Source organism: Bos javanicus, chromosome 25 (genome assembly GCF_032452875.1).
Source record: "Bos javanicus breed banteng chromosome 25, ARS-OSU_banteng_1.0, whole genome shotgun sequence".
Lineage (NCBI taxonomy): Eukaryota > Metazoa > Chordata > Mammalia > Artiodactyla > Bovidae > Bos > Bos javanicus.
Genome location: NC_083892.1, coordinates 27,181,456 through 27,194,031, shown reverse-complemented (window position 1 = coordinate 27,194,031; position 12,576 = coordinate 27,181,456). Strand labels below are relative to the sequence as shown.

The following is a 12,576-nucleotide window of genomic DNA, read 5'->3' as shown; positions in this document are numbered from 1 at the left end:
AATGGAAACAGTGGCTGACTTTATTTTTCTGGGCTCCAAAATCACTGCAGATGGTGATTGCAGCCATGAAATTAAAAGACGCTTACTCCTTGGAAGGAAAGTTATGACCACCCTAGACAGCATATTAAAAAGCAGAAACATTACTTTGTCAACAAAGGTCTGTCTAGTCAAGGCTATGGTTTTTCCAGTAGTCATGTATGGATGTTAGAGTTGGACTATAAAGAAAGCTGAGCACAGAAGAATTGATGCTTTTGAACTGTGGTGTTGGAGAAGACTCTTGAGAGTCCCTTGGACTGCAAGGAGATCCAACCAGTCCATCCTAAAGGAGATCAGTCCTGGGTGTTCATTGGAAGGACTGATATTGAAGCTGAAACTCCAATACTTTGGCCACCTGGTGCAAAAAGCTGACTCATTTGAAAAGACCCTGATGCTGGGAAAGATTGAGGGCAGGAGGAGAAGGGGATGGATGACAGAGGATGAGATGGTTAGATGGCATCACCAACTCAATGGACATGAGTTTGGGTGACCTCTGGGAGTTGGTGATGGACAGGGAGGCCTGGCGTGCTGTGTTTCATGGGGTCACAAAGAGTTGGACACAACTAAGATACTGAACTGAACTGAACTGAAGACTGCTGTTTTTTTAGGAAAATTGGACAAATTGAGTATTTTTTAAAATCTATTTATTTGACTGCACTGGGTCTTAGTTGCGGCACACAGCATCTTTTAGCTGCATCATAAGAACTCTTATTTGCAGCACCCACACTCAGAGTTGGGGTTATGTGGGATCTAGTTCCCTGACCAGGGTTCGAAACCTGGTTGAACTTTGGGAGAGAGTCTTAGCCACTGGACCACCAGGGAAGTCCCTGGACAAATGGAGTATAGTTAGTAGTATTATTAGTTTATATTATTGATAAGAAAATAGATGGATGTGTGTGGATACTGTTTGTTTGATCTTCCATTTCCACTCCCCATACTTCTCCATCCTGATCTGTCCCCCCAGAGGGTGACCTTTCTGGGCCACATCATGGGTTGTCTTGCACTCTGACTTCCGGTAGGTTTCAAGTAATGGGAGGAGCCGGCAGGTGACCAAAGTGTAAAAGAGTGAGATGGGGATTTTCCTTCCTCAGTTCCCTCCCTGCTGAGCCACTGGTTGATAAAGGTTTTTGTTTCTCCCCTGAGGTACTCCTATTGGCTGATCCTCTCCTACAGCCCAGCTCTCTCTTTCCCAGCTCTAGTATCTGCTCCCTCTCTCTGCCTCTTCAGGAGGGGTTCTCCAATATTTCTGGCCCCCAGGTGCTTCACCATCCCTGATGGTTGCCCAGTTCCCTGCCTACGCATCTATAAATAGTTCCTTCCTTAACTGTCCTCGATTCCCCTTTGAAGCATTGTATTTCTTAAGTCGACTCCTACTGTACCTGGGTTGAGTGACTTTCCTAAGGTCATACGAAGTAAGTGGCACAACAGCCGAGAGTACTTACGTTAACACAAAGAAGGGTAGAGCCTTTTTCGGGCCCTACCAGCCTGCCCAGCCCCCTCCCAGAATCCTCTGCCCTGCCCCAAGCTGCCGGAATCTGTGATCCTTTTGTTGGGATGGGATTGAATTCCCTAGGGCTCCCGTCCCAGACCTGGCCGGCAACTCCAGTAACCAGAGCTGTGTGAGAAGAAAAGGCCAAGCCATTTGGGTAGCCACACCCCAAAGAGAGATGAAGTCTCAGGTGAGTCACGCCACTGAGGGGCCACCTTCCCTGTCCCAAGGGCCACTGCTGACCTGCAGCCCTGCCTCACCAGGGACCCAGGACTTTGGCCTCCCAGCCTCTGGCCGTCCTCCCCTTCCCCCCTTGGGGGTTCTCTGCTCCTCCCTCCCCTACCTAGTAGGTGTCCAGGAGCTAGGACCTCTGCCTCCCACCCCCACCCCAGGCCTCTAGAGATGTGAGATGCACATGGGGCTCTGGGTGGGGCCTTCAGGCTCCCTACTTCCTCCTTCCAGCCCCAGATCCACTCAGATTCCCAGAGATGGGCTCCAGCCAGGGAGGGCGGAGTTCTTTCTGGACCCTCAGGAGTCACGGGGTGCCGAGGCAGAGACAGAGCTGTGTGGCAGGGAGTGGATCTTCACCCATCACTGCGCCTCCAGCTGACTCAAACGGACCATGTCCCAGCACCTGCTTCTCCCGCTTGTGATCCTTGGTAAGCTCAGGGGACAGGGCATGGCTGCAAATGGCCTGGGTCCTAGCCTCTGGGGAGCTGGAAAGCAGGACTCCAGGGGTCCACCTGGGGAGTAGGGTGTCAGAGGAGGACACCAGAAGAAGATGAGAGTGAGGTGTCAGGAGGGCAAGAGGAATAGCCTATGAGAAGAAGGGGCATGGAGGTCTGGGTGCCATGGGGAGATGGAGTACTTGCAAAGTTTTGGGGGAGGGGGCCATGGAGGGCACATCGTCCTAACTGTAGGTCTCCAGCCTCTTCCTGCCTCCATCTCTCCAGCCATCAGCCCCATCCCGGAAGCCTTCCAGGACTCAGGTAAGGCAGTGCGACTGGGGGAACATCACCAGCAGAGGCAGAAAAGATGGGACGGGTAGCCTGGGTGCTGGCAGGGCGGCTGAGAGAGCAAGGAATTGGGGAAGAAGAGAGCAGGAAGGTGAGAGCTGGGCATTGTCAAGAGCTGGAGGTCACCAGTATTTTCCTCTCTTTACCCCTCTGACTTCCAGCTCTCAGTCCTACTCAAGAAGAACCTGAAGATCTGGGTAAGGAATGGGAGTGGGGAGGAGCCTCAGATCTTGAAGTTAAGGTTGGCTAGGCAATGAGGTTAGAGAGTATCACCAACTCAATGGACATGAATCTGAGCAAACTCTGGGAGATAATGGAGGACAGGGAAGCCTGGAGTGCTGCAATCCATAGGGTCGCAAAGAATCAGACAGGACTTAGAGACTGAACAACAAGGAAAGGTGGTAAGCGAGGTCGAAGTGATCAGAAACTTAGAAGTGCAAAACTTCCGTTTGTTTCTTTCGCGGGGGACAGGGGGCAAACTAAGGGGAGTGGGCAATGGGGCTTTGTCCTGAGTTACCTGGGCCTCCGGCGTGGGGGGCGGGGACAGGCGATGACCTCCACGGTACCCCTTGCAGACTGCGGTCGCCCCGAGCCCTCTGCCCGAATCGTGGGGGGCTCCGACTCTCAGCCGGGCACCTGGCCGTGGCAGGTGAGCCTGCATCATGGCGGGGGCCACATCTGCGGGGGCTCCCTCATCGCCCCTTCCTGGGTCCTCTCGGCTGCTCACTGTTTCGTGACGTGAGTATTCGCGCACGTCCAATCCCTGTCCTTCAAAAAGCCGAGCCCGACCGGCAGCTGGACCCCGAGGACCCAAGCTTAACTTGGAGCCCGGCCGCCCCTGCCTCCCCACCGTCCTGACGCTAAGTGCTCTGCGGGGTATCCGGGTTCTGCCTATCTGGGGAGGCAGCCAGAGGACTCGCCCCGTCACCCCACCAACTATCCGAATCTGAATTCCATCTTTCCAGTTCTCCGCCCCAACACCTCCAAATAGCATTCGCTCCTCCCCCTTTTACGAAGCTAGCTCAACCCCGATCGCCCTAGCCCTAAATCTAGATGGGACGCACCCCTCCTGGGGTCTGGCTGACCCCACCTTTTCCCTGACTCCGAGCCCCCACCCCACGAGGGTCCGCCGCTCCCTCGGGTCCACCTGACCCCCTTCCTGCCTCGGCGCAGGAACGGGACCTTGGAGCCCGCGGCCGAGTGGTCGGTGGTGCTGGGCGTGCACTCGCAGGACGGGCCCCTGGACGGCGCGCACGTCCGCGCGGTGGCCGCCATCCTGGTGCCGGACAACTACAGCAGCGTGGAACGGGGCGCCGACGTGGCCCTGCTGCGCCTGGCCTCGCCCGCCAGGTTGGGCCCCTCCGTGCGGCCCGTCTGCCTGCCCCGAGCCTCGCACCGCTTTGCTCAGGGCACCGCCTGCTGGGCCACCGGCTGGGGGGACGTCCAGGAGGAGGGTGAGTGGAAAAGGGGGGTATCTCGGGAGGTGGGTGACTGTGGGGTGGAGCCTACCAGGTGGGTCCCTCCCCGGGTACTTGATGGGGCCATTTCTGCGATGATGATGTCCTAAGAAGAGCAGAGAGGAGCAAGAGGGGACATTGATTTTGGATGTGGTGGGTTTAATGCCATGGCGCAAGGAGACAGAGATGTCCAGGAGGCAGTTGCAGGGTACCTAGCCGTCATTGTTCAGTCGCTCAGTCGTGTCTAACTCTATGGGACCCCAAGGACTGCAGCACTCCAAGCTTCCCTGTCCTTCACCAACTCCCAGAGTTTGTTCAGACTCGTGCATTGAGTCGTGCCATGGCGCATGGGGACAGACGTCCAGGAGAGCCCCACAGGGAACCAGGCTAAGCCCTGGGGAAGAGGGGGCTGCATCCCTGCCTCACAGCTTTCTTCTCTGGTTCTGTCCACAGACCCCCTGCCTCTCCCCTGGGTGCTACAAGAAGTAGAGCTGAGGTTGCTGGGAGAGGCTGCCTGTCAGTGTCTCTACAGCCGCCCTGGCCCCTTCAATCTCACTTTCCAGCTATTGCCGGGGATGCTATGTGCTGGCTACCGGGAAGGCCGCAGGGACACCTGCCAGGTGAGGGCAGGTGCCTGCACCTCCCTGCAGAGCCAGAGCCCTGACCAATAGGAAGCAGTATGAGGAATAGACTAATCCTCCCTCTCTCATATTTCTGAACCTCATCCGCAAAAAGAGGGCAAGATTGCCAGCAGAAGGGATCGATGTGAGGATTACAAATGGACAGAACTTGGGGCTCAACAGATGGCCACTATTATTGATGGGCAGTATAGTGCAGTGGATGTCCAGTTAGAAGCTCAGCACCATTGCTTATGAGCTGTGTAGTCTTGGCCAAGTTATTTAACCTCTGTGCAGACTTTCTCATCAGAAAGATGGGGATGATAGCATTACCTACTTCGTCAGGAGGTTATAATGATTAAATAAATTTGTACATATAATAAGTATTTTCAGAATCCCTGATGGCTCAGTGGTAAAGAATTCGCTTGCAGTGCAGGAGACCGCCTGCAATACAGGAGACATGGATTCAATCCCTGGGTCGGAAAGATCCCTTGGATAAGGAAATGGCAAGCCACTCCAGTATTCTTGTCTGGGAAATCCCATGGACAGAGGAGTCTGGCGGACTATAGTCCATGGGATCTTGAGAGCTGGACCCCACTTAGCAACTAAACCACCACTGAAAAGGATTTAGAACAAGGTCTGGTCCTTGTGCATGCGTGCTAAGTTGCTTCAGTCATGTCCGACTCTTTGCACCCCTATGGACTGTGTAGCCCACCAGGCTTTTCTGACCATGGGATTCTCCAAGCAATTATCTCATACCATAGCCTAGAGCACAGCACCTGTTACTTCGTGGATACTCAACAAATAGTTCTTTTTAAAAGTGAATTAATCCTTCACAGAAGGGAATTTTCCGGATAAGGGGCTGAAGGCCAAAACATGATATATTTTAACCATTTTCCCCAGAAATGTTCCTCAAATGGCACATTTTTGACGGCACTCAAGCATGCATGGTGGTGATGGGAATTCAGGTTTGATGATTTTCAGGGTCCCTCCCAATTGATTTCAGGGTCCCTCCCCATTATGAAAAAAGGGGGTTCCGTGGTATAATGGTGAGCACTCCAGACTCTGAATCCAGTGATCCAGGTTCATGTCTCGGTGGGACCTTTCTGTTTGGGCTTCCCTGGTAACTCAGCGGGTAAAGAATCCGCCTGTAATGCAGGAGAACCTGGTTCAATTCCTGGGTCAGGAATTCCCCTGGAGAAGGGATAGGCTACCCACTCCAATATTCTTGGGCTTCCCTGGTGGCTCAGTCAGTAAAGAATCTGCCTGCCATGTGGGAGACCTGGGTTCAATCCCTGGGTTGGGAAGATTGCCTGGAGAAAAGCATGGCAACCCACTCCAGTATTCTTGCCTGGAGAATTCCATGGACAGAGGAGCCTGGCAGGCTACAGTCCACGGGGTCGCAAAGAGTCAGCACGACTGGGTGACTAAGCACAGCATAGCACCCAATTATGAAGTTCCAGGACCTATGGACATAATCCCTGCCTCTTGAACAGGATTGCTAACAACTCAGCTTCCTCTAGACCAGTGCTTCTGTCCAATAAAACTTATGATGATAGAAATGTTTTTCTATCTGTACTGTCCAGCATTATAGCCACTAGCCACACTGGCTATTGAAGACTTTTAAACATTTATTTATTTTTAATTGAATAATTGCTTTACAATATTGTGTTGGTTTCTCCCATACATTATTGAACATTCGAAAGGTGGCTAGTGTGATTGAGGAACTGAATTTTTAATTTTATTAAATGTTAATTAATTCAAATAGCCACAGGGGCTAGCACATGTATCATATTGGACAGTACAGTTCTGGATAATTCTGAGCTTTCTTTGTAACCCTCCTCAGGTCACAGAGATGCCTGACCTGGATTATAGTCATATCTTAAGGACAATGCCCTAGCAGTAAACGGTCCCAGAACCCTTGTTTTAATGTCTGTTTCTTGTAATTCTTCCTCCTTACTTATCTACAAACCATCCTTTCTTGGTGCTTTTCTAACAGCCTTTTCCTCCTAAATGCTGACATCTCTGATTTACTTTTTTTTTTTTTGCTGCGCGGGTTCTTAGTTCACTCGGGATCTTCAATCTAGTTCCCTGTCCAGGGATTGAACCTGGGTCCCCTGCATTGGAAGCAAGGACTCTTAGTCACTGGACCACCAGGGAAGTGCCTCCGATTTACTTTAACAGTTTAACAAGGAATTCTAACAGCTTAGAAACCAAAGTCAGGGTTTAACAATTTATTGAGGAATCATTTGGCTCTGAATGAGACCGGCAGGCCTCTCAGACGTGGCCTTTACTGCATTAGCTTGGTGCTCGTGGCTTTGGTTCCTCATCAGCCTTTCTGTTCTACAAGGCTTTCTCCTGCTCAGAGCTGTAGGGGTCACAGAGGACAAGGCACAGCCCATGTAGGTTTCCAGGAGAAGGTGGCTGTGTGTAGGACCAAAAAGAAGAGGTGGTCCAGGATAAGCTGGTAGGTCCCTGGGCTGATCCAGTGACACTGAGTCATCTGTCATCAGGGAGACTCTGGGGGACCCCTGGTCTGCAAGGAAGGTGGTCGATGGTTCCAGGCAGGAATCACCAGCTTTGGCTTTGGCTGTGGACGGAGGAACCGCCCCGGAGTCTTCACTGCTGTGGCTCCCTATGAGGCATGGATAAGGGAACAGGTGTCAGGCTCAGAGCCTGGGCCTGCCTTCCCCACCCAGTCCCCGGAGGCCCAGTCAGGCCTCCCCGAGCCCACGAATGAGAATTGCACCATCGCCCTGCCAGGTGAGGAAGGCAGAACCCCTAGATGTCAGCTGGATCTGGGAGATTTGAGTTCAGGTGGAAACTGCCTGGGGTTCAGGAGGCCCTCTGACTCAGGCCTCTTACCCCTCAGAGTGTGGGAGAGCCCCAAGGCCAGGGGCCTGGCCCTGGGAAGCCCAGGTGATGGTCCCAGGATCCAGACCCTGCTATGGGGCACTGGTGTCTGAAAGCTGGGTCTTGGCACCTGCCAGTTGCTTTCCAGGGTGAGTGAAAACCCAGTCTTGGGCAGATTCTTGCTTAGTCTGAGACACTATCTAATTGGCCCCAGCTATTCCCTTGGGTAGGATAGGGGTAGGGGTGTGGGGTCCCATTGGAGGTGTATGATTCAGCTAAAAAATCGGGGTCCTAGTCTCTCTGGGGCAAATAGAGAGGTAATACAAATTCGACCCAGGATTGGGCGGAGTGGGTGGGGGAAGGAGCCTGAGTGCACAGTTCTCAGGTCAGGGATGCAGAATCTTGCCTGGAGACCCAGACTCTAAGCCAAGGGTGGAGGTTTAGAGCTGAGCTTGCAGGATCCAGCCCATGTCCCCAGTCTCCCCATCCCGCAGTCACATCAGCTCAGCGCGCCCGCCCAGCGACCTGGACTACTGGCGCGTGCAACTGCCCTCGCGCCCGCGCGCGGAGCAGGTGGCGCGCCTCGTGCCGCACGAGAACGCCTCGTGGGACGACGCCTCGAACCTGGCGCTGCTGCAGCTCCGTGCGCCCGTGAACCTGAGCGCGGCCCCGCGGCCAGTGTGTCTACCCAACCCAGAACACTATTTCCTGCCAGGGAGCCGCTGCCGCCTGGCTCGCTGGGGCCGCGGGGGTGAGCGGGGGCCCGGCGCGGGCCGGGCGGGGCTGACCCGGGGCCGGACGCGGCGGGAGCGCTGGCTCCCTGCCTTTCTCTCGCAGAACCCGCGCCCGGAGCCAGCTCGCTGCTTGAGGCGGAGCTGTTGAGCGCCTGGTGGTGTCACTGCCTGTACGGCCGCCAGGGGGCGTCAGTGCCGCCGCCAGGAGAGCCTCCGCAGGCGCTCTGCCCCGCCTACCAGGAGGAGGAGGCGGAGGGGAGCTGCTGGGTGAGCGGCGGGGGCGGGGTCTAAGAGTTGGAGTAAGAAGGGGGAGCGGACTGTAGGCGGGGCCTCCAAGACCGTGGGACTTTTTAACTCCTCTTAGGTTTGAAGAGAATCCTAAAGTGAGGGCAGCCTTCTTACTCAGATTAGTGTTGGAGTCTGGCTTGGAGGAGGTGGATTTCTTATGTCCGAGTACGGGACAGTTTGGAGTCCAGGGAAGCTCCAGGACTTTTGCTGTCCCCTCATTAACACACAGACCCTCTTGCTACAGAACTACTCTCATTGGAGCCTGCTGTGCCGGGAAGAGGGGACCTGGTTCTTGGCTGGAATCAGAGACTTGCCCAGTGACTGCCTGCGTCCCAGAGTTTTCTACCCACTGCAGACCCACGGTCCATGGATCAGCCATGTGACTCGGGGGGCCTACCTGGAGGATCAGCTGGCCTGGGACTGGGGACCTGAGGGGGAGGAGACTGAGGCACAAACCTGCCCCCCTCACACAGAGAATGGTGGTGAGGAGGGGCCTTTGGGGCTTAGGGGCTCCTGGGGATGCTTAGATCCATGGTAGGGGCTTTGAGGGTCAGCTGTGGGGTCCCCGCTGAGGGGGTCATCTCCTCTCCCTAGCCTGTGGCCTGCAGCCAGAGCCGGCTCCGATGGGGGTCCTGTGGCCCTGGCTGGCAGAGGTGCATGTAGCCGGAGAGCGAGTCTGCGCTGGCGTTCTCGTGGCCCCAGGCTGGGTCCTGGCAGCCACTCACTGTGTCCTCAGGTGGGTCTCACCCATCTTCCTGGCAAGAGGGAGACACTGGAAGAGGGGCCAAAGGACAGTAGCGGGCTGTTCTCCCTTTAGGGCTTTTATTGCACCAGGAAATTACTCGAAGTGTTTTGAGACAGAAGAGAGATTTCAAACGAAGACTAATGAAGGAGTTAGTGGAATGACCCTGGACATTCGTTCCATTCTTTCCCCTGGGCTGGGAAGGATTTATCTGCAATGAGGGGATCAGGAAGTGACCCTGGACCTTGTTTCTGCAGGCCGGGCTCTACAACGGTGCCTTATATTGAAGTGTACCTGGGCCGGGCGGGGGCCAGCCCCCTCCCCCAGAGCCACCAGGTGTCCCGGTTGGTCATCAGCATCCGCTTGCCCCGGCATCTGGGACTGCGGCCCCCCCTGGCCCTCCTGGAGCTGAGCTCCCGAGTGGAGCCCTCCCCATCGGCCTTGCCCATCTGCCTTCACCCTGGGGGTACCCCCCTGGGGGCCAGTTGCTGGGTACTGGGCTGGAAGGACCCCCAGGATAGAGGTGAGAGCCCTGGGTCCTGGGGACGAGAAGGGATAGGATGCCAGAATGCCTGGGACAACCTTCCTTCCTGTCTCTAGTCCCTGTGGCTGCTGCTGTCTCCATCTTGACTCCACGACTCTGTCACTGCCTCTATCAAGGCCTTCTGCCTCCTGGAACTCTGTGTGTCCTGTATGCAGAGGGGCAAGAGGACAGGTGTGAGGTATGGGGCCTGGGTATCCTGGTCGGGTCAGGGCAGAGGCTGTGCTGGGCAGCTGGACGCCAGGGAGAGAGCAGGGTGGGGCTTCTTAGGTGCTGGGTTTCAGATAGGAAGATGCAGTGCTTTCTGACTGGACCTCGGGAGAGACCAGGGGCCAAGATGCCTGAGGATGGAGAGGAACAGTGGTTTGTGACTGGGTCCTAGAAGGCGCAGGGGACCGGAAGGAAGAGTAAGGGCCCCTGTTGGTCTTGGCCCTGATGCTGCAGGTGACCTCAGCCCCTCCGCTCCTGTGCCAGACTGAGGGAGGCTCCTGGGTCCTCGTGGGCATGGCTGTTCGAGGCAGCCGGGAGCTGTTTGCTGCCACTGGCCCTGAAGAGGCCTGGATCTCCCAGACAGTGGGGGAGGCACCTTTTCTACCCCCCAGCGGCTTCCCCCACTGGCTCCCTGAAGGCAGCGACCTCTGTCCCCCTGACATGGCCAGGGCCTCAGGTTCCCCGCGGGCTGCTCTTTTCCTGCTGCTTCTGACCCCCCTGATCCAGGGCTGAGCCCCCCCCCCAACTCCGCCACCTCCCCAGCCCCCAGGGCCCTGGGCTATCTCCCCTTCACCTCCCCCACCCCCTTCCACCTTCTACTTCCCGCCCAGTGAGGCTGGAATGTAGCCCAACCGGCTCCCATTCCCTTACCCAGAACCTCTGGAGCGCTCCACCCACCTAGACTGCAGCGGCTTCGGATAATTGGGCCTCAGTGCCCAGCTATTTCGGGCTCTGGCATTCTTGAGGGCAGCGGGAGCCAGCGGACAATAAACATGTAAACACAGACACGTGGCCTTGTGGCACGGCTGGAGGCAGGCTGAGGGGGCCAGGGGGGGCCCCAGGGCTGGGCCTCTCCCTCCTAGGCCTCTGTGAGTCAGGCTGTGGGCAACCAGGAAATGTGTCTCCGATAAGGTGGCAGCTGTCCATTCCTGCCCCAGGGTGGGGAGGCTGGGTGGCCAGCTGGGTATGTGTCACATCCCCAGTGGAATCAGCGTCCCCGACACCTGCTGGCCACCTCAGCCTTGGCCCCGCTGCCCCTCGCCATCGAGACCAAAAAGGACTGAGGGTGAGGGTCAGTGGGAGAGTCCAGGGGTCTGGGAGTCCAGGGTCTGTCTGTCATATTCTGTACCCACGGGGAGCCTCCCCCATATACACACCCTGATGAATGGTGTCCCAGAGTGTACGCCTCCGATGTCCTCGTACACACACCACACTTGCACCCTTCAAGGGCCCACTACATCCTGCCCAAAGCCCCCATGGTCTGGACCCCATCATGAGTCCCTCATCTGTACACCTCACAGCCTCTTCCCATCACTAACCAGTGTGTGTGTGTGTGTGTGTGTGTGTGTGTGTGTGTGTGTGTTAGTCGCTCAGTTGTGTCTGACTCTGCAACTCCATGGACTGTAGCCCACCAGGCTCCTCTGTCTGTGGGATTCTCCGGGCAAGAATACTGGAGTGGGTTGCCATTTCCTCCTCCAGGGGAATCTTCCCAACCCAGGGATCCAGCCCCGGTCTCCCAAATTGCAGATAGATTCTTTACCATCTTAAGCCACCAGGGAAGCCACAGCCAGTGTACCTCCATGTATTAATTCAACCATGTTTCCTGCTAACTGCTGACTCCTGGCTAACTCCAGCTAACTCTGGACCCTGCGCTTCCACTGCAGGGAATGTGGGTTCCATCCCTGATCAGGGAACTATGACCCCCGCATCACATGGAGCAACATGTCTGGGGCCTTGACAAGCCCATGAAATGCTCCCAGCTTGGTGGGGAACACATGGACTGGGGGTCAGGAGAAAGCCCCAGAGGAGATGATGTTCCAGCACAGAATAAAAGCAAAGGAAGACCCATATGGGGCAGGAGGGTTGCTTGGGGTGGAAACCAGCCAAGGGTAGCTAAGGGTAGCAATGGGTGCTACCCCCAATGAGGGCAGCTCTGCGGCTGGAGTCACTGTTTGCAGCAAAGGGTATGAGCAGATGGCTGAGTCACTCATATGCAGCAGAGGGTTGACTAGGCAGAGGGTAGGGGAAGATCTATAGGAAAGCTGGAAGTTCTTGAAAGATTGAGGGACTGACGAGATGGACAGAGGATCTTCTTTTCTTTCTGGCTGCACCAGGTCTTAGTTGCAGCACACTCTTCGCTGTGGTGCATGGACTTCTCTCTAGTTACGGCGCATAGACTCTAGAGGTCGAGGATCCAGTAGTGGGGACGCCTGGGCTTAGTTGCCCCCACGCCATGTAGTATCTCAACTCCCTGGCCAGGGATTAAACCTGCACCCCTTCACTGGAAGGTAGATTCTTCCAGTGGTTAACTGGCCCACTAGGAAAGTCCCTGGACAGAGGTTTTTAAAGCACATGGCTTTTTTTCTTTTTTCTTTTTTTTTTTTTGGCTATGCTACCTAGAATTCAGGGATCTTAGTTCCCTGACCAGGGATCACCTGACCATGACCACCTCCTGCTGTAGAAGTGCAGAGTCCTGACCACTGGATCACCAGGGAATTCTGGCGCCTGACTTCTTTAGCTGCCAGATCCCAAAGAGAATACTCCCCTGAATCTGTCTCCATAGGGACATACACCCCTATCTGTTCCCCATACC

The 12,576-nt window shown here is 55.5% G+C and overlaps 1 protein-coding gene across 1 annotated transcript; it reads left to right on the top strand.

Moving 5' to 3' along the window:
- Positions 1-1,415: 1,415 nt before the first annotated feature.
- On the top strand, positions 1,416-10,771 carry PRSS36 (serine protease 36). Its single transcript, XM_061401751.1, has 16 exons — positions 1,416-1,715; positions 1,988-2,184; positions 2,479-2,514; positions 2,703-2,738; positions 3,117-3,279; positions 3,715-3,995; positions 4,452-4,618; positions 7,129-7,378; positions 7,488-7,617; positions 7,963-8,219; positions 8,306-8,469; positions 8,735-8,972; positions 9,085-9,226; positions 9,490-9,755; positions 9,833-9,954; positions 10,218-10,771. Exons 2-16 carry the CDS (start codon positions 2,148-2,150, stop codon positions 10,494-10,496), a joined length of 2,568 nt encoding a protein of 855 aa, XP_061257735.1. The 5' UTR covers positions 1,416-1,715; positions 1,988-2,147; the 3' UTR covers positions 10,497-10,771.
- Positions 10,772-12,576: the final 1,805 nt, after the last annotated feature.